The sequence below is a fragment of the Eptesicus fuscus genome, chromosome 13 (genome assembly GCF_027574615.1).
Source record: "Eptesicus fuscus isolate TK198812 chromosome 13, DD_ASM_mEF_20220401, whole genome shotgun sequence".
Classification (NCBI taxonomy): domain Eukaryota; kingdom Metazoa; phylum Chordata; class Mammalia; order Chiroptera; family Vespertilionidae; genus Eptesicus; species Eptesicus fuscus.
In genome coordinates, this window is record NC_072485.1 from 36,446,587 (window position 1) to 36,468,040 (window position 21,454).

The 21,454-nt window shown below is 51.0% G+C and overlaps 1 protein-coding gene across 4 annotated transcripts in view; it reads left to right on the forward strand.

Moving 5' to 3' along the window:
- The first annotated feature begins 9,704 nt into the window (after positions 1–9,704).
- TENM4 (teneurin transmembrane protein 4) overlaps positions 9,705–21,454 on the forward strand; it is a 377,541-nt gene continuing 365,791 nt past the window's right edge. For 3 of the 4 annotated variants that reach the window (XM_054725404.1, XM_054725405.1, XM_054725406.1), the window contains exons 1-2: positions 9,705–9,942; positions 13,098–13,367. In XM_054725404.1, the coding sequence (XP_054581379.1) occupies positions 9,720–9,942; positions 13,098–13,367 (493 nt within the window). In that variant the 5' untranslated portion in view covers positions 9,705–9,719. The remainder of the gene's footprint in view (positions 9,943–13,097; positions 13,368–21,454) is intronic. The other variant, XM_054725403.1, reaches the window with a different exon arrangement.

Genomic DNA, 21,454 nt, shown 5'->3' on the forward strand with positions numbered 1-21,454 from the left:
CATCCTGTAAGAACACAAGCAGTTGCTATCTTCACAAATCTGGGCAGCGGCTTAAGTGAATCGAGGGAGTTAGTGTTACAACTAAGACTCTCACCATTCACAGAAGCCTTAAATGAATGCCTGCTTCCTGTGGTGCCGGGGGTCCCCTCTGGCTCTTTCTCATCACCCTTCACCCCTCACAGAGTGGACGTGTAATGCGGGAGCCCCTGGTAATGGCAGATTAAGCCCTGGCCATAGTAGGAGATATGCAATTAATCAGCCCAACTATCTTGTCCCGCCTTCTGATTATCTCATAACATGGTCCCAGAATAAGCCCACAGAAAATTAGAAATCTGTGCGGGGCCCGTGTAGAATTGGTGCGCTAATAGCCTGGGCTTCAGGCTTGACCCTGAAATGGATTTTCTAGGGAGAAGGAAAGGGAACCCTGTCGGTGGGGCTGAACTGAGGAAGACCATGGCTCAAGGTGCTGTTCATGAAGACACTCAGTCCCAGCAGACAGACCGCTCAGCCGGAGGGCCCTCGTGTGTTGCTTCCAAGAACACTGTGTTGGGTGCAGGGGAGAGAGGTGCATAGAGGATGTTTCTTACTGCACCAAGAGGTTCCCAGTGATTCTAGCCAACCTTCCTTTCCCTGTCCCCTGGCTAACTCCTGCCCAGCCTCAGCTCACATGTCACCTCCTTCAGGTGGCCTTTGCTGGTGTCCCCTCTGTACCCCTAGACCAGTGGTTAGCAAACTCATTAGTCAACAGAGCCAAATATAACAGCACAACGATGGAAATTTCTTTTGAGAGCTAAATTTTTTAAACTTAAACTTCTTCTAATGCCACTTCTTCAAAATAGACTCGCCCAGGCCGTGGTATTTTGTGGAAGAGCCACACTCAAGGGGCCAAAGAGCTGCATGAGGCTCGCGAGCCACAGTTTGCCGACCATTGGCCTAGACCATCTGTGCCAGTTGCCCTTTTGTGTTCCCTGTGCTGGAACCACCTGTAGATGTGTCTGTCCCTCTGACTGCAGTTGGCCCAACTTCTTGTCCTCAAATCTTGCCCTGGCTCTTTCAAAGCCTTCTTAGATGGGAAGGAGGGAGCAAGGGTGGCGAATTCATGGAAAGGCCACTGAAAAGGCGAGGCTTGAAAATTGTAGGAGTGAGGTTCAGTCTGACAAGAAGACTGAGGGACACACAGACTGGTCCGCCTTTAGTCTTGAAGGGCCATTGGCAGGGCCCAGGCATTGGACTGAGACCCCCAGGAGCAGAGCTGCAGCCTGCAGAAGGAAGCTAAAAAGAGGCTGCTTCCCACGTCAGGAAGCACAGTCAGAACTGTCCCTGGAGGTAGGGAAGTCCCCAGCTTTAGATATGGTTGACCAATTGGTAAGGATGGGACCAAGGGGGTTCAAACATCGATGGTGCATGAACTAGCTGCCCTTTGGTGGTGCTTTCAGTCACATAGTAAAAAGCACATTTCCTGACACCAAGATGCCACCATTGGTAAAGGTGGTCATTGGCTGGTACATGGTTTCAGAGGGGAGGAATGGAGACAGATGGGGGAATCTGGAAAATACAGCCCTTGTACTGCTTCCTGTTGGCTGAGGGCCGGTTGTCCCCGGTCCTGTGTATGCTCAGCCCTTTGAGCGCCTGGGCAGCTCAGGGGAGAGCTCTCCCAGCTCAGGATCAGAGGGCAGCACCTGTACAGCAACCACCTGCCCTTCCAAGCCTGGCCTGTGACATGCCCTCCACAGAAGGGCGAGATGGCCCCTGTAGGCACCATCTGTCACCTGTCTGCCAGCCGCTGATTAGGGAAGTCCCCACAGCCCGGCTGGGCACAAGGCCACACTTTACCATGAGCCCAAGAAGGCCCTTTCCCTGGCCCGCAGTGCCGCCTTCCTGTGCAGGGCACACTCTGAGAAGCCGCTGTAAAGCATTCCTCCCTAAGCTGGGTCAGGTGCTGACTCGGTGCACCAGAGGAATTAATACTGCTGAGGAGCAAAAGGAAAGGACACATAGAACATTGAGGCAAATCAGAATAAGGGATGACCTGGGTCTGGTTAACAGCTTGAGCCTTGGGGTCATATGGACCAGGCTCTGCACTTCCTTGCTGCAGTCTTCTGGGTAACGTGTTAGCCTCGCTAAATCCTGGGCTTTCTCATCTAGAAAACAAGGATGGTTTAGGGGTGTGGTGAGGATTAAATGAGGTAATGCATGTAAAGACCTTGCCGTTATCCACCATCATTATAACTACTGTCTCACTGTTTAAAAAGGCGAGGATTTCCCTAACGTGACAGGGCCAGAGAAATGTACAGCATGGAGTAGTCTTGATATATTTTGCGAACTTGAGCATCACTTAGTGCTACTCTGAACCTCAGTTTCCAAGTCTGTAAAGTGGGTATAACGTGGGCATACGTCTCTGGTTTGTACACAGCCCAACACAGTACCTGGGACAGAACAGGTGCTTCCGCCACCCCTGGCATTCACCTTCATATCACACTGGAATTTAAAACAAAGGACTTGCAAGCCCAAACTTTGGACTAAGGCCACAAAAAATGTATAATGATTTGAGAGAGAGAGAGAGAGAAAGAGAGAGAGAGAGAGAGAGAGAGAGAGAGAGAGAGAGAGAGAGAGAGAGAGAGAGAGAGAAGAGAAAGATACTTATATTTTACAGAACACATTTTTATCTCTGAAATACTTACGGGCCCTTTTTGACACACAAAGAACAAACGATATCACCATGTGCTTATGTTAAGGAAAACTTATAAACCTTAGTGCAGTAGAAATCCAGTCCATTTCCTGGTTCGTCCCTGGCCATTTCTGAGGTTTCCAGGAAACCCAGGGTGGTAACAGCCCCCATTCCCCCCAGGGGCTTTGGCAAGGGCAGGGGTGCCTCGGCAGTGCTGTACATCTGATGAAGTCTCCCCGAGAAAGTCCCAGGCCCCGGCTCCTCATAAATATTGCTGGAGCCCAAGGAAGGGCCCAACTGTGCTTCTTGAGTTTCTCCCCGCACACCACAGGCTTTGGTCCCCATCTGCCCTCCTCTCCTCAGCCCCACACATTCTTCCAGGCCGGATCCTGCCGCCCCGTCAGAGCCCTGAGAAACGGCTGGACCACAGGCTCCCCGGGGGCCTCAAGATCAAGGCTGTCTGCCACGTGCGCATCTGCATGTTATTGTCCACTCATGTTCTAATCCTTCTTGGAGAGTCCTCTTCTTTCTCCCAGGCGGCTCACTCCTCGCCTCTCAGGCTCTGTCTTGAACCTCTCCCCTCCCTAGAGCCTGGACTTGAGGAATAGCGGGGCCCGTCTGTCCCCACATTCTCTCACACCTCGGCTTCCCTCCATGCCGTTACCTGGAGAAGTGTTCTCAAAGGGTAGGTTGGCAACCCATCCATCATTCTGTTTTAGTAGAATAGAGTCCAATAGAAAATCTCGGATTTCACTCTTGAGGAAAAGTTAGGCTAGTTTCTGAAATGTTTGTTTTAGTTGGAAATGTGTAGACGTACTGGATTGTGAAAGCAATGTCTTCTTGCTGTAGGTCAGAGAAATCGGAAGGCCACCGGTTTTGGCTTCTTTTCTCTCCTTACCCAAGAACTGCCTGCCTGGCCCACTGTCACCTGGCATCCTTCGGTCATGGTGCGGATGTCACTTTCTCTGGGCAGTGGACCCTGGTTGGCCCCTGGCCTCTGGCCCACCCACCAGGCCTGGCTTAGGGCCTGTGGGACCTTCTCCTGCTTCTCTCCCTTGTGTGACTCGCCCACTGTCTTTCTGAAGCTCCAAGGAGTAGCAAGCTATTGGTCTTATCCACAGGGGCCTCACACAAGACTTGGAACTGCAGGGCAGGCCGAGGTGTGTTGGGGGGAGTGGGCAGGGATGGGAGGGCGAGGGGGCCTCAGTGTGTTACCTCTGCACACCTTCCGCAGCACTTAGGACAGAACAGGCCCTTGGCCATTATTTCCCCAATGAGTTAAACTACGGTACTAGGTGGGGAATACCTTTCTCCAGGTTTAAACATTTAAGTATTTTCTTCTGGTTCAGATCCAGAACCTGACATGTGATCTAGAGCAAGTCCCCTTCTCTTTGAACTCGTTATCTTATTTGTAAAATAAAACATAAAATAAGAGGGTGATATCTGACTGCCTAGTTGTGGTAGGGATTAGAAATAATTTGTACAGAGTTCCCAGCATATGAGTAGGTATTCCATTAGCAGTAATTGTTTTATTGTTACTGCCTCTTTCCCCATCGGAAATGACACCCTGACCACCGTCAGCACTCGTTGTCTCCCAGGTCTCCCCACATTCACACTCCCGTTCAAACCTTCCAGAGCCACTGGAGTCCAGCTCCATGTCAAGAAAGAAAAAATACCAACCCAAAATATCCTCACCCGAGGATATTTTTTCCATTGGTTTTTAGAGAGAATGGAAGGGAGGGGGAGAGACAGAGTGAAACATCGATGTGAGAGAGACACATCAATTTGTTGCCTCCCCCATGCCTGCAACTGAGGTACAGAATTGAACCTGGGACCCTTCAGTCCACAGACCAATGTTCTATCCACTGAGCCAAACCAGCTAGGGCCAAAATGTGGATTTTAGAACGACTGGGTCAGGTCCCAGTGCTGTCACTCACGGGCTGTGTGACCTTTATCAGTCAGCTGGGTCATTCAGCCTGCGCTCTAAAACGGGAAGTACCAGTAGCCAGTGAACGTTCTCGCGGGGCTGTGTGAAAGCACAGGGCACAGTGCTCAGCGCACACCTTTCTTCCCGTCTCTTGTCCCAGGTCCTCTCCCTCCCCATAGACAGACCAAAAACGACCCCGTGTCAGCATGTGGAGAAACCTGTGAAACTGCAGTTCATGCTTTATCAAAGCTCCCAGCCTTGTTCCCTGTGGATGACACCTGAACACACAGCGAGCTGCTCCTGTAGCACTGTGTCTGCTCATCTCTGGGCCCAGGGCCCAGCGCGCAGTGCCCAGCGCCCAGCACAAACTGGTCTGTAACAGGTGTTGGAAATGAACTCCTCTCTGAAGCCACCCCTTGAGAGCAGGCCAGGGTCTTACGCATCTCACATGGGTGGTCTGTGCCAGCATCCTCTCCTCCCTTGTGGGGGGCACACGCCCTTTGTCTTGGTTGTCAACCTCAGCGGGAGCCGCAGTCGGACCCTCCAGCTTAGCCCGAGGCCTGCAGTGACTGAGCTGCTAGGCATGTCCTTCAAGTGTGTGTTGGCAACTTCGCTTCCCAGAACATACTCAGCTGCTTGATTTACTCTATGATTAAAGCAGTTATAAAATTTGATGGTTAGAAATAACAAAGCAATAAAGATGATGATGGTGGCATTGGTAGTAATAATTCTCCAATCCCGTGTGCCTAGAGGTATAGTGTACATTACAGTTTACAAAGCATCTGACAAACCCAGCATCCTGGGGTGAGGGGCTGGCCCAGGGCCACGCAGCCAGAACGTGGCTGGGGCAGACCAGCTCCTCACCTGGGATGCATTGTGCATGGCAGAGGGTTGTGGGAGGGGAGATTTGGCAGTGGGTGGATCCAGCTCTTGATTCAGTTCTGCCTGCACGGTTTTAAACCAGTTATTTAACTTCTCTAAGCTTTAGGTTCTTCATCATTAAAATGGGACCAATACACAGACTAGGAGTGGTGACAGCTAAATGAGATCATCTATCCAGAACACTGTGCCCAGGGCCTAGCCTGTGGTAAACTCTGAGTAAGTGATCGCTGTTGGTGCCATTAGTTTGACGACAATGATGATGATGATGATAATCATAATTACTGACAGCGAAGCAGAGAGTAAGAGGTGAAGCTGCATCACAGGTCAGGATCCCCCCAGGAAACAGAATTCACCCCAGATGGTTTAAATGAACAGACGTTCATAAAGAGACACAGGTGTGGTCAGGTGAAGGCAGCCAACCAGGATGGTGAGACACCCAGGGTCTCGGTGCAGCAGGAAACTGGGGCACCCCTGGACCCAGACAGGTGATGGCAGGGAAGAATGTTTGCAGAGCCAGGGAGAGCTGGAGGCCTGGAAGAGGGGCCGGCTGGTGGGAGAGGGAGTGGATGAAGCAGCGCTCTGTCCTCTCTCCTCCCCCTCCTGCCCCACCTCCTTCAGGAGCCTCCCTTGGGTGAACCCAGTGAACAGCACGGGCAGGGCTCAGATTGAGGATGTCTGAGACATGGCAGGCAGCTCGTGGGACAGAGACGGAGAGTGGATCTGGGAGAGAGGCCAGTTGGGGTGGCAGGTTGTCCTGTGGGCTGTGAGAGGAAGCAGAGGGAGAGTTAGGAAGGGTCAGGTAATGGATTTAGGCGCAGTGGGAACCACTTGGTCAGCCGGTAAGGAGTGTCTGACATGTTTAAACACACATGTGCCGGTGCTTCTGCCCCCAGCCCATGTATGGGGTTCCAGGATCTGAGCTGGGCACCCTTTCCAGCACCACCCCCCCCCCCCCGACCCCTCCTGCCAGGGTCTCAGCATCACTGCACTGCAGGCCCTTGCTCCAGGAGCTCTTCTCCAGTCACGTCTTACATCTCGACCCATTCCCTTCTTTTATTTTTAATCCTCACCTGAGGTTTTTCCCATTGATTTTTAGAGAGTGGAAGGGAGGGGGAGGAACAGAGAGATAGAAACATCCATGTGAGAGAGACACATCAATTGGTTGCCTCCCGAACACGCCCCAACTAGGGCCAAAGATGGAGCCTGCAACTGAGATTCCTGCCCTTGACCAGAATCGAACCCGACACCCTTCAGTCCGAGGGCCATCACTCTAACCACTGAGCAAACCAGCCAGGGCATGGCCCCTTCCTTCTCTCGCTAATAAAGGCCAAGCTGAGTATGGACCATGACCAACCTCCCACCTGTTCAAAACACATAAATATTTACTGAATTTACTATATTAAGGCTAAAATGGGGGCGGGGAGATCAAAGGAAACAGGAGCAAGGCAATTGTCCTCCACGCCTCTGCTTTGCGGCAGGGAAGCCATGAGTTTCGGGGCTGCGTTCTCCATCGTTTGTAGTTACTGAGTCTTTGCCTTGAAGCCGGTGTCTTCGGTCAACAGGCACCCACCAATGTAACAGCCGGAATGTGTCTCAGCCTATGAACACGTTTCTGGGGGGTGTTTCTTCTCCAGTTATAACTGACACTGAGCTGGAGACTTCTAAAATGGGCCTTTTAAAAATAAAATGTGGGGTTTTCCTGATGATAATGCAGCTAACATCTATTCAGCATCCATGATGTATCAGGAGCCATATGTTGCATGGACGTGTATGAATTCATTTAATCCTCAGAACCACCCCAAGAGGTTGGTGCTATTTTACAGATGAAGAAGCTAAAGCACAGAGTGGTTCAGTAACTTGTCCTAGGTCACACAGCTGCTAGGTGGGGGGCATATACTTCAAACCCAGGCTGCCTTTAAAAAGAATGCATCTGAGCAATGTATTTAATTCCATCTTAGATGTATCTAATATATATATTTACCTAAGTTGAACTACCAATATTTTATATTAAGATGGGTAAGAAGAAATGAAGTTTATTCATTTATTTACTCAGCTGGCATTTCATGAACTCTGTGGATGCCAGGCCTGCCCTCCTGGAACTGCTGTCTGGGGGAGAGGCAGGCGTCTAGTTAGGTGGGTAGTCTATAATGGAACCACATGCACAGAGGTGCAGAGATCACAGAATTCATGTCCAGGAAGTGGCTCAGTGAGTGGGAGCAAGACAGGCCAGACACAACAGCATTCGGACTGAGAACTGGAATTCACCCTGAAGGCTCCACAGGGCTGCTAGAGGGGCATAAGGAGAGCTCTGGCATGATCTGGGCTTAGGAAATGCATCGGGCACAGCATGTAAAGGCCATGCTTTCTAGCAGTTAGGTGGCAAGTTCAACCGCCTCGGTCAGAACTGTGGCTCCACCACTCAGGAGCTGTGCAACTGTGGGCAGGTCCTTCACCTCGCAATCTCTCATCTGAAAATTGCAGGCAATCATAGTGCCTGTGTCACAGGATTGAGGTGAGGATTCAGATGTTGCCACATTAAGGAGAGAGCCTTTGGCATCCGAGGGGGGAAGAGAGCATCTTCAGGCCAAAGGGATGTCTCAGATGTCCACGATTAAAGACAGAACTTGGAAACCACTAGTTCCCTGACCAAAATGACCCATCCTTGTGTTTTGTTTGGCCTGTAGAGTATTTTGAAATAAAAAAAAAAATAGTAAGTCCAATTTTCCAGCTTGTCTTAAAAATTCACACGACACCCTACACTCCTACATGGCAGCATTGGCAGGCACTGAGTGGCACTGCCCTTGTGGACAGGCCCCCTCCCTGTCTGTCAGAGGCCCGGCCCCCACACGGAGACCCCAGGTGGCCCCGTAGACCACACTCTCACTCTGTGGCTCCTCCATACGACAGCTACCCAGCAGGATGTCTGTGTACCCATGTTTCTCTGGACAGTGGAACAATGAATGAAAGAACTGAGAGGCTGTGTGTCAAGAACAGAAGAGCTCTCATCACACTTTATGCAGGACATTCTGCTTTCCTTCTGTGCTGACCCCTGGCTCTTGTAGGGGCTATGTTTGCTGCCCCCAGAGCCAAAGGAACACATTTAGAAAGAGAAAGAGGGTGCTATGACAGCTTTAAAAAATCCTGGGGTGTCAGTCTAGGGTAAAAAGGTCAAGATGGGGGAAAGAGGAGAAATGCAGTGGACAAAGCAGCACCTCTCCTCTCTCCCTCCCACCCATCAGACACCCTGGCAACACCCAGATGTATGGGGCAGGCACCGTAGCTCCCCCAGGTGTGGATCGTGGTGCCACTGATGAGATAGCGAGTCTGCAGGTGAGGGAGTCCTCTGCCTGGCGGTAAGAGCTAGCCCCGCTGGAAGGACACTTCTGTGTAGCGAGAGTGGGAGGAAGGAATAGGAGAAGCTCAGGTTTTAGAGCCAAGCAGACCCGGGTTCAGGTTCTGCCTTTGTTACCACCTCATGACCTTGAAGGAGGTTCTGCACCTCCGTGTTCTCAGCTGTCACATGGGGATTGGTTGGCTAGTTAATGAAACCAATGTGTATCAGGTGTGCCGGCATTCGCTGGAGGTGCTAGAGCTCAGGAGTGAGCAAAACAGGTAAATCCCAGGCTTGCACGGAGCTTGCATATTAGTGGAAGAAAACAAACCATAAGCAAGTAATTAGTTATTTGGTGGTGACAGTGTGGATTGGTTGTTGATACCTTGGCTCACTGGGTTAAACGCGATCATCTTTGCAAAGTGCTTACCGTAGTGTCTGAGTATAGTCATTCATTCTACAGATCCTTAAGGAGCCACTCTTCTGTGTCAGGCCCTGTGGCAGCTGGGCCCGTGATGGGAACAAGCCCATGTTCCTGTCCTGGGGGATTAGGAAAACCAGAGCCCTCTGGCCTTCCTTAGCTTTCCTGGCAGGGATCACTGGAGGGGCAGGCTGAGGCATCTTCGAGGTGGCCAGGCGGAGGAGCAGAGACAGGATTCATCCTTAGAGGCTCTGGGTGCAAGGCCCCCTGTGGCCTTGGAGGGTTGCTCTCACCCCTCGGAGCCAGAGGCCGGTCCCCGCAGCACTGCAGGGTGAATCAAGGTCCGAGGTCCAGATGGACCTGGCTGTTGTCTTTGCCTCCTGGGGCCCAAGCTCACGCCCTTTTCTTTGCTTTCCTGGCTCCAGACCGCTCAGCCCTGAGTGAGGCGAGGTCCCTGTTCGTGGATGTGGAGGAGTGCGGGCCAGAGGCCATGGACGTGAAGGAGAGGAAGCCATACCGCTCGCTGACCCGGCGCCGGGACACCGAGCGCCGCTACACCAGCTCGTCCGCGGACAGCGAGGAGGGCAAGGTCCCACAGAAGTCCTACAGCTCCAGCGAGACCTTGAAGGCCTATGACCAGGACGCCCGCCTCGCTTACGGCAGCCGCATCAAAGACATGGTGCCGCAGGAGGCTGAGGAGTTCTGCCGCACAGGTGAGGGCGGGCCCGGGGCAGACCCTGGGGCAGAGCCTGGAGCAGGTGTGAGCGCAGGTGTGGCCCTGGGCGTGGGTGCAGTGGAGCAGCAGGGCAAGCGAGCACGCGGTGTCAACACCAAATCTGCTCTTTTGGCACTGGTATCTAGTCAAAGCCTGCCCTGCAGTTCATTCTTAGTTCATCAATTTTCATGCTCACCACTTCCTGGCATAAAGAGGTGGTTAGGACCAGGGTCCCTTCTTGGGGCTGAGTTCAGAGCCACGGGCTCTCCTCCAAGCCTCACTGCTCACCTGTTAGATGGGCAGGAGTGGCCTCTCTACTGGGCCGAATTGCTATGAGGACCATTGAGATGGCGTGTTTAAATGGTAAGTGTGATAACACCATGGAAGTGCTGAGTAAGTCTTGGCCGTTAGTTTTGTTATTTGTTCATATATTTCAATAAACATAGCTTAGCACCTTTTGGTGTCCAGTACTGCCCTCACCTTGAGAGGAAGCTGTTTCTGAGATGGACTTAAAAACTTCCTCATGTAGGGACTATCCTGGCACCTGATTCTGACTCTTTCATCTCCTACACACAGTGGTCACTAAAGCCTGTCCATCCTGCTCCAGAGTACCTTTCAAATCCCTCGCTCTTCTCCATCCCCTCCGCCACCGTCCAGTTCAGGCCACTGTCTTCTCTGTGAGAGGATCAGCCACAGCCCCTTTCGCCCAGTGCTGCCCCCTGTGGACTGTTCTCTGCACTACAGCTGGGGTGACGTTGGAAATGACTCCCCATGGCCCTTAGCCTGAGCTCCTTAACCTGGCTTAGTAGGGCTTTCCCCACATTCATTTGTCTTTTGGACTATTTTATCCCCTGCCTCTCCACCTCACCACCCATGCTCCAGACCCACTGGTCTGCTCACTGTTTCCAGAGCTGCCATGATATGTGTGCACCAGCCTGGAGCCTCTGTGAGTCCTGCTTCTCCGCCTGCAGAGCCTTGAGCCTCATGGGCCCCTACCAATCCCTGAAGGTTCCTGCAGCCCTCCCTGGTTCTACCCTGCCCACGCGCCTTCTACAGCCAGGGTTAGCCAGGCACAGTGCTGTGTAACTTATATACATTTTGCCTTTGTTATTTAATCCTTACAACACCAAGTTGGCTCATTTGCCCAAGATCACAGAGGTAAGAAGAGCTGGACATGGGTGGATGCGCGCGCACACACACACACACATGCATACCCACAGCATGACAGCCTACAGTGGCCTCCCCCACAGGCCTGGATTTACATGAAGGCTGACTTGTTGGCAAAGCTGCCTCTCAGGTTTGAAAGGTGAGGGGTCTGCTCTCTCTCCCAGCTTGTGGTCAAGAGCTCAAACTCAGGCATCAGAAAACCTGGATTTGAATTCTGGCTCTGCTGCTCTTACTACTCTCAACTCCTTCCCCTGAGCAGTGGGATAACTGTGACCCCTCCTAATCGGAGGCTGCTCAGAATTAACAAGGACTGGAAATAAAGCCCTTGACACAGTACCTGGCATAGAGCAGCTGCTTCCTAAATGCTGCCTACTGCGAGTTGTCATTGCTGGGTCTCAGTGAGGGGAAGGGACAAGGTGGTACCCAAGCTCCTCTCCTGCTCTGCCCTGCCCATGGTTGATAGAGCCCAGGGAGCCCTGCCAGTCCAGTGTGGCCTGGATGCCACCCTGGGTGCACGAGGCTGCAGAAGGTGCCCCTTCTTGTCTTTGTAAATAACCAACAAGAAGCATTCTCATCTCATAGGCAGTTGTGAGCACTGCAGTTTATGAAGTACTCTCTCCCCCCTTATCTCTCTGGATCCTCAAAAATCCTGAGGGTAGCAGGTCATAGGTTATCTCCCCATTTTACAAACAAGGCCCAGGTGATGTCACCAGCCTGAGCTTGCTCAGCTAGATGTTGAGCAAGGTGGGATGGGCTCCTCGGGAAAGAGGCCAAAGGGACTTAAAGCAAACAGGAGCACATCTCATGTTTGGTGAAATAAGTCATCTAAGCTCACACATCAGAGGGGCCAGGCTGGCTCAATGGGATGGCCGAGCCCTTAGAGGCAGCCCTCACCTTGCATTTCTCCAGCCCTGGGATGTCTCAGCTCACTCATATTGACACTGAGTCTGGCTGCTTAAAAGGGTATGCAGGGCAAGCCATATGGAAATCAATGCAGCCAGGGCTGTTTATTGCAAATAAATTTGATATTTCACTTAATGTAGCAGTCATTCTTCATAATGTGTGACTGGTGTCCCTTGGGAGGGCTGGCCCAGCAGAGCAGGAATATTGGCCGCGGGAGGGCAGGGGGGACTGTGAAGCTGGGAGATGCATAGGACAGGGGTGTAGAAAGATCAGAGGGAGCAAACCAGGCACACAGGAAGTGTGGTGTGCAGTGAGGGTGGGAGGCAGACTGGCCTATGATGCATTCAAAACATTTAACATCTGGTCTGGCCCAGACCCTGGCCACTCAGAATGTCTTACTGGCACTGAACAGCCCAAGCCCCTGCTGTGCCAAGTCCCACTGACATTAACCTTTTAGCAGCTGCATCATGGAGAGACTGGGAGGTGATCTCATTGGGGGTGGGAGCATTGTAGGGAAGGGACTGGAGTGGGCAGAGCAGAGGCTGGGGCACTGGCTATGAGGAGGCTTGGGCATCAGCTATTTACCAGGCAGTATGGGACTGTTTCATGACTTTAACCTCCTTGCTGGCAAGCACTGCACCCCCACCCCGACTGGAAGAGGAGACCCAAGGCCCTCCATTCAGTGTGGCAGACCTTTATTGGCACCTCTAAGCACCAGATTTTGTTCTAGACACAGGGCTTTAGGAATGAGCAAGGCATGGCCCTGTGCCATGTGGTCATCGTCGGTGGAGGGGTCAGACCCTTATCTCTGTGACCAGGGCCACGGACTCTGAGGAGCTCAGAGGAAGGGCAGTGACTTCTGCACAGGGTGTAGGGTTAGGGGAGACTTCATGGAGGAGGTGTCATCTGAGCAGGCCCTTCCTTAAAGGGTGTAGAAGTTTGGGGCAGGTGGGGAAGGGGCAGAAGGAGCCATTCAGTCAGAGAAAAGGCACAGTGAGCTCAAAGGACAGAGGGAGTCCTGGGTTGGGGGCCAGGCTCCGATGGGAAGACCCCTCCTAACCAAGCTCACCTGTTTCCTCCCAGGAGCCAACTTCTCCCTTCGTGAGCTGGGTCTGGGCGAGGTGACACCGCCTCATGGGACCCTGTACCGCACAGACATCGGCCTCCCCCACTGCGGCTACTCCATGGGCGCCAGCTCTGATGCCGACATGGAGGCCGACACCGTGCTGTCCCCCGAGCATCCCGTGAGACTGTGGGGCCGGAGCACAAGGTCAGGCCGCAGCTCCTGCCTGTCCAGCCGGGCCAACTCCAACCTCACGCTCACCGACACAGAGCACGAGAACACCGAGACCGGTGAGTGGCCGCCTGGCCTGAGCCGGGCACCTGGGCTGCAGGACCGGGGGTTGAATTACACCATTGCTTGGGGCTCTAGTGATGTTGGTGACAATTGATTTGCTCTTAGTGGTCAAAAGTCAAAGCCTCCTGCACAGACACGTGACATACCTACCAAGCAGTGCCATGACAGAGAGTGGATCTCCACTCTTTCTTTCCTGATTAGGCAGGTGCCTCAGAGATGGGGAAGCAGAGGGGCCAGGCATGTGGCTAACCCATCGCCCAGAGCTTATCTGCTAAGGCCTGGCTGCAGGATCCTGCCTGAGCCCTGCTCCTGCAGGCTCCAGCCTCCAGGTGCTCAGCAGTCCTGGGCCATCGCCATGGACGCTGCCCCACCCCAGCATCTTGTGTTGATCAGAGTCTATGGCTTCCAAACAAAAACTCTCATGTTGGGATAACTCAAAAGTTGAGGTTTTGCTCTAGCTTTCCCATATCTGCAAGATTGGGGAAGTGTGGCTGGGCTTGACTCCGTATTCTATTCTCATTTCTTCAGCCCTTTCTTCCAAGGCCTCCTTCCTCTGGTGCAGGAGAGGGAGTCTGGGTTCAGAATGCTCCTCCTTACCATCAGACCTGAGGGGCCCTGAGTTAGGCCTGCCCTGCAGTTTGTGGGGAGCGGGAGCAGGGGCCTCCCTTTCTCTGGTGCTTGGGGACCCACCAGTTTCTGGGCAGCAAGATATTTGGGTTGTTGGTTGTTTTGAAGGCTTCTTGCCATGGTGACAAATGATCCCTTTTCCGTAAAGTCATGACAGAGTGAGGTGCACACTACCCACACTATTGTACATTCCCTGAGAGCTGAATTAGGCCTCTGTTGGGTGATAATGACATAGTCAATGAGCCTGAAGAGCCCGGGCCTTTGATAATGGGGTCAGGGAAATGGCTTCCTGCTTCGCCTGGCCTGCACCCTCTCCTGATTATCCATTCCTGCACTGGCCCCCACGCTCTAAGCCCCACTGAACTCAGGGAGGATGGGCAGGCAAAGGGCACAGGAATCTAACAGAGAGCCCCGGCCTCTGCATCCCTTCCAGACCTGGACTCCCCAAACCCAGACACCCCACAGGTGCCCATATGCTTGTCCACTTTCTCCCACTTGGGAAGTTAGATTAACAGCTTTGTTGTACTCGGGTCTAAGTGCCGACAGTGACTCATACTTACAGTAAATGAGCCATGGGAATGGCTCTCTTTTATCCACTGATGAGGTTGACAGTACTCGTGCTCACACGGGTGTCTCCTCAATTGACAGCTGAAGATGGGCTCAGAGAGGTGAAGGGTATATGAGCTGGATCCAGGATCTCCTCCTGTCCTGGTTCTTTCTCTTCCTCTTTTCTCTCTATCCCCCCACCTTCAGTCTTCCTCCCCTCCTCCTCCTCTCTTTCTCTCGTATTCTTCCTACTGGCCACAGTTCCCCTTTCCCGTGATGAGAACTCAGATCTTATGATCGAACAGGACTCAATTCCATCAGACATGTAAAGCAACACATCACAGTGTGGCCACTTTTCAGGAGTAGAGGGAAGACATATCGAGGGCCTACTGTGTGTCAAGCCGCTGCACATGTGTGATTGATTGCCTCAAATCCTCATGACAACACTATGGTATTTCCATCTCCCAGATGGGAGAACTGAGGCTCCAAAAAGGTCACCTGACCCACCCGAGATTGCATAGACAGTGAGTCATCAAGTTGGCAAAGCTCAGATTTGAACTCAGATTTCTCTGATCCTCTAGTCTGAGTCCTTTGCCCAGCTCCATTGGAATCAGGGAGAGGGTGGGACTCTCAACTGAGGTCATCAAACATGTGTGACCAAGTTCTCAGAGCTCCTTACCAGATGCAAATGCAAAGCATAATACCCAGCAACTTCCAGCCACAGGAACCCGCCTCCGCCTCCACCCGCTCCAGCCTTGCATTAGTCAATAGTAATTGTCAACAGTATTGATAGCGGTGGAGGCTTTTGCTGAGGTCACAGTGATGCTGCGTGCAGCTGCCATCAATAATAACTTTTATGGGGTCCATTAAAGCCAATTTCTGCCCTTGAAGGTTAATGTCAGCAGCTTTTATGTCACTGCTTAATATCCAAAATAAATACAGAATTGACTGGGTAATGTAAACACAAATCTTCCTCTTCAGGGCCGCCACGCAGAGCCGCCCCTCGGCCTCTCCCGCTGAGTGGAGCCAGCAGGCTGGGGGCAGTGAGGAGGAGCTGGCACCAGGCCAGGCACACAGTTGGCATTCAGTAAATGTTTTCTAGAAAGCAAAGGTTGCAATGTGAGCTCTACCGTACTTTCTGGCGTATAAGACGACTGGGCGTATAAGATTTTCCTGGGTTAAAAAGTTGTTTTATACGCCGGGAAATATGGTATATTGGACTATATTGATGGGATTAGATATAATGGATTAGAATATTGGACTACTGTATTTTCCGGCGTATAAAACGACTTTTTAACCCAGAAAAATGTTATACGCCCAGTCGTCTTATATGCCGGAAAATACGGTATTTCCACCCACAGGGTCAGGTAGACACAGTGCCTCTGTTGTAGAGTCATTCTGTAATTTTGTCTATATACCAAGCTCCTTGAGTGTGCCAGACGTTATTCTAGAATGAAGGATCTAGATGAATATCGGGGGAGATGGTGATATGACAGCCTTGTGGCCCAATCTATAAGGGAGGGGTAGCAGGCAGTGTCACAGGGTGGACAGAACAGTGATTCCAGAGTTAGTGAGGACACCTGGCCTTAAATCCTGGCCATGCCATGTCCCAACTCTGAAACCTCCCTGAGTCACAGTTTCCTAAAACAACATGCCAGAGGTTCCAAGGGCCGGGAGAGGGAGGAATGGGAGTTAGTGTTCAATGGGTGCAGAGTTTCTGTTTGGGATAATGAAAATGTTCTGGAGATGATCTAGTGGTGATGGTTACACAACATGTGAATGTGCTTAATGTCACTGAATTGTTCACTTAAAAATGGTTAAAAGGCCCTGGCAGGTGTGCTCAGTGGTTAGTGTTGGCCCCGTGCACCTAAGGGTCACATGTTTGATTTCCAGTCAAGGGCATGTACCTGAGTTGCAGGTTTGATCCCCAGTCCTGGTGGGGGCACATGCGGCAGGCAACCAATTGGTGTTTCTCTCTCTCTCTCTCTCTCCCCCTCCCACTCTCTCTAAAAATTAATTGGAAAAATATCCTCGAGTGAGGATTAGTAACAACAACAACAACAAAAATGGTTAAAAGTTATATATGTTTTACCACAATAACAACAAAAAGATCAGCATGTCATCTTTCTTACTTGAAGTGTTACCATGAGCTTGTACTCCATTTGTGAGGTGTCTGGTCTGATTCTTAATTCATGCTAGCTATTAATATTAATATTAATTTTGCCCTGAGGGTGCAGAGGCTCATTCCTTCATTCCACTCATGGTATGCACCTGGGCTCGAAGGCAAAGTAGGACTTCCCTGAGCCTAAGAGAGGCATTCCCAGTAGAGGCAATTGCACAAGCCTGGAGGCATGAAGAGGCTTGGTGGGTCTGGGGAATAGTGAGGATTCATTCCGTACTTTAATCCCGGAGGCAAATTGAGAAATTCACTTAGAAAAGAAACAATGAAACAGAATCACAGTTACCCCCAAATTATCAAGCAGCCTGGGTGTCAAAAGGGAAATTATTGGTTAACCTAATTAGGCAGCCAAGTTGCTTATTCAGAGTCAGAAGATTAGGTGAGCATCTCCAAAGCACAGTGAGAGAGAAGCTCATTACCAAGTTAACTCAATTTCTCTGCCCTCCCTGGCTCCATGCTCATGAGACTTGGTCTTAAAAGTCTGTGGGAAGATCTATCATGAATTCCCTAAGTGGCCGGAGTGCTGTAGCTACCCAGCCATTGTCCTTCATCTGGGATCGGAAGCCGGGCTCCCTCAGCTGGGGTGGGGATTGGACCCCCACACCTGACTACCTGGCAGCTTTGTGAGACAGACCACACTCCCTCCCGGAAATGCATAGGTGCCAGCATTTTCAGACAGTCAGAGCCTCCCACTGGACAGTGTTATTCATGTAATAAGGGCGGTAAGGCCCCAAGCTCCAAGGAGGCCTGGGAAGGGTCTAGTAGAGTCAGAGCACTTGAGAATCTGGGAGCCAGAAGGGAGCTGGAACTAGACACTGACTCTTAACCTTTTCCCATTTTCTAGCCAAGGAAACTGAGATCCAGAGAAATTAGGTGACGTGCTAATGATTGCACATCTAGTAAATGGCCGAGCCAGAGTTGAGGCCAGATCTGCCTCACTCCAGTGACCACTGCACGCTACAGTTTTCTGTAGAAACTGATTTCTGATTTTTATTAGCTTAACGCAGTGGTAGGCAAACTGCAGCTCGCGAGCCACATGTGGCTCTTTGGCCCTTTGAGTGTGGCTCTTCCACAAAATACCCCGGCCTGGACAGGTCTATTTTGAAGAAGTGGTGTTAGAAGTTTAAGTTTAAAAAATTGGGCTCTCAAAAGAAATTTCAATCGTTGTACTGTTGATATTTGGCTCTGTTGACTAATGAGTTTGCCGACCACTGGAACGCATACAATTTATAAGATCTGAGAGGTGATTCTAGCTGTTTCCAGAACATACACTTTTGTCAGTGTTAGAAAGTTCCAGAAAACAAACTGAATCCATAACCTGTGAGAGGTGATCAGGAGCTAGAGATCAAACCAGGCCACTCTCAAATTGTGATGTGCTGGAGAAAACATGTTTAGAGTAGTGATCATAGAGGTTTAAGAGAAAAATTCCAGCCAGAGGGTATCTGAGAAGGTTTCATGGAAGAGGTGCTGGCCCTGGGCTTTGAGGGCTGGGAAGGACTTTCACAGGTAAAGAGGAGGAGGCCAGGGGATTCTGTGTGGCAAAGGCATGGAGGTGGACAAACTTAAGTTGTAGCCCATGAGGTTGGAACATCAGAGTGAGAGTGGGGCGATGGGGGCAGGGTGTGCTGGGAGGGAAGGTTGGCGAGTTCGGTGGATTGTCTGTCTTTCACAACAATTTGTTGAGCACCTACCATGTGCCAGGCACTGTTTTCAGTATTGGGGTTCCAGCATGATCAACACAGACAAACCTGCCCACTCATCAGTGCGGAGTCTGATGATAATCAAATTTGACAACTCAATTATATAGAATGTTTCAAGATGATAAGTGTTATGGGAAGGGGTGAGGGGATGCCAGATGGGAGAGAGGTTGCAGTTCTAAATATGGTGGCCGGCGAAGGCTTCACCGATGAGATGGCATTTGAGGCAGGTGAGGGGAGAGTGCGGAGGTGTCTGGAGGAAAAGCGACGCTGGCAGAAAGAAGGGCAGGTTCAGGACACTTGAGGCAGGAGGGTGTTTGGCTTGTTTGAAAGCAGCAAGGAGGCCAGTGTGGCTGGAGTAGGGGAGGGGGTCAAAGAGGCAATGTGGGGTAGGGGTGCGTGCAGGCCATTGACCAGGGAGCCAGGGGAGGGTTCTGAGCTGAGGGGTGACAGGGTCTGATTAACACGTGGACAGGATCAGACTGGAAGCAGTACTGAGCTCTCATGGGCTATGTTGAAGTAGGGGGCCACTGCAGTAAATCCAGGAGACAGGATGGGGCTCAGGCCAGGGGGCACATGGAGGCAGTGAGGAGGGAATCAGTACCTGCTAAAGGGAATGAGCTGCCTCCTCCCTGTTAGCAGTGAGAAGACCTCAATGCTCTTAGGTTCTGTGATCAAAATGGGCTCCCAGGGGAGCGGGCACATCCGATTCTTCTCCTGGCCTCACAGCTTCTTGGACCCACTTGCAGAGTTCTTTAGCACTGGTCTGTCCCACACCACAGTCCACACTCTCTCATAGTTCATGGCTTTGGTTATGAACCGAACCCCTCGCCCGTTCCTCATACCATGCTCCGTCCTGCTGCTGATCACCTTGGTTTCTTACCTTGCTGCCCAGCTCCCACTCCCAGCCTTGCAGTACCTCCCACATGAGACACTTGGCACCATCTTTGTTTGCTATAATCTTGGCTTCCCTTTGGTCATAATTCCAGTCCTCCCTAGCCTCAAACTGCCTTGGTGAAGTTTGACCTGGGACTTCATAGCACCACTTCCGCTGGAGTTGCATGACTGGGGAGCCAGTATGTAACTGCCACTAGCATTGTTGTCCTTGTCATTCCTTGTAAGAGGACTTGAAGAAGCCCTGGCCTGGTTTAAATGTATCCCAAATCCACTCCCCACTGGTGAGCTCTGTTGCTCCCTCTGGTGGACAAGTACATACTGGTACAAGAGCACCCTGCTTCTGTACTGGGAGGAGGAAAAGAGAGACAGGGCGATTCAAAGCTACACCAAATAAGGATAGATTGCATTCTTGAAACTAGGTTAGGACCTGCTGTGTGTGCACAGAGGTGCAGCAAACCCGTTTTGCTTTTAATTTGAGCCAACATGACTTTCAATTCCAGTGGAAGCAATGATGTGCACAATGTCAAACTTCCTACCAGAAGACATTTGCAAGGCACTTTTTTCCGATCAGTGAGCTCAGCTTTATTCAGGGAGAGTGACTCCTGGGCCTCTTTCAACTTCATCTAACCCAGGATGACTTCAGAGAAGAACAGAATAACTGATGATGGAAAAATTGCTGTCTACCCTCAAGAGCCTAATTCCAGTGCTGGGTGTGTGGAGTCTAGGGATGAATCTGATTCAATTTGGGGCTCTGTTACCAGTTCCAGTGTGACCTGGAGCAAGTCACTTCCGCTCTGGGCATGAGTTTTCCCATCAGCCTAATGGGGTCATTAGGATTCTCAGGCAGCAAGATAACTCTGAAGGAGAATGGACTTTGGAGTCTAATTTAGAATTCCAGCCCAGTCATCCAGGAATTGGGTGGTTTTGTACAAATTATTGAGTCTCACTGAGCCTCGCTTTCTCCCTCTGCTGCATGGGTTTGGATGCATGCCTGCCTCCTAAAGTTGTAACGGGCATGAAAGGCAATTGCCCACAGGAAAGATCAAGAGTACATTTTCCAAACTGTGGGTCATAACTGATCCTGACATCAGTGCTATGGCTCAGCGCCATCATTTGAAATAGTAAATGGAATAAAGAGGAACAGAATTGAGTATATAGCCCATAGTAGTATTTTGTGAATTTTTATTTTAGTACACACAACACCTATACTAGGTCATCATATACAATGTATTTCTTTTATATAATAACTAGAGGCCCGGTGCATGAAATTTGTGCACTCAGGAGTGGGGGATCCCTGAGCCCAGCCTGCACCCTCTCGCAGTTCAGGAGCCCTTGGGGGATGTCCAATTGATAGATTAGGCCTGCTCCCTGGAGCAGGCCTAAGCCATCAGTTGGACATCTTTAGCGCTGCCGCAGAGGAGGGAGAGGCTCCTGCCACCACCACTGTGCTTGCCAGCCATGAACCCGGCTTCTGGCTAAGTGGTGGTCTCTCTGTGGGAGCGCACTAACCACCAGGGGGCAGCTCCTGCATTGAGCATCTACCCCCTGGTAGTCAGTGCGCATCATAGCGACTGGTCGTTCCACTGTTCAGTTGATTTGCATATTAGCCTTTTATTATACAGGATTATATTTTCTTATTGAATTCAGAGAGAAAGGGAGAGGAAAAGGGATATAGAAATATCAATGATGAGAGAGAATCATCAATTGGCTGCTTCCTGCATACCCCTTACTGGGAACTGAGCCTGCAACCTGAGCATGTGCCCTGACCAGGAATCAGACTCTGACCTCCTGGTTCATAGGTTGACACTCAACCTCTGAGCCACACCAGCCAGGCTCAATATATTTCTTACTGTGGAGTTCAATTTTTTAAAAAATGTTTAAAAGATGGTACCTGGCATATAGCAGGACCTAGTGAATGTTAATGCCTTTCCTTCAAGAGCCCATCAGCTTAAGCATTCTATGATTCATAATGTCACCATCTTGTCCAAAACTATTGACATAGTATTTTTAGGATCCCTTACTGAGAATGAGTGTGTATCTGAGCAGGACGTCATGATTCAGTTGAAAGAAGCTGGTCTCTGGGTCAGATGAACTTGGCCAAGGTCACAGGGCTTGTATAATGACAGACCTGGAATTC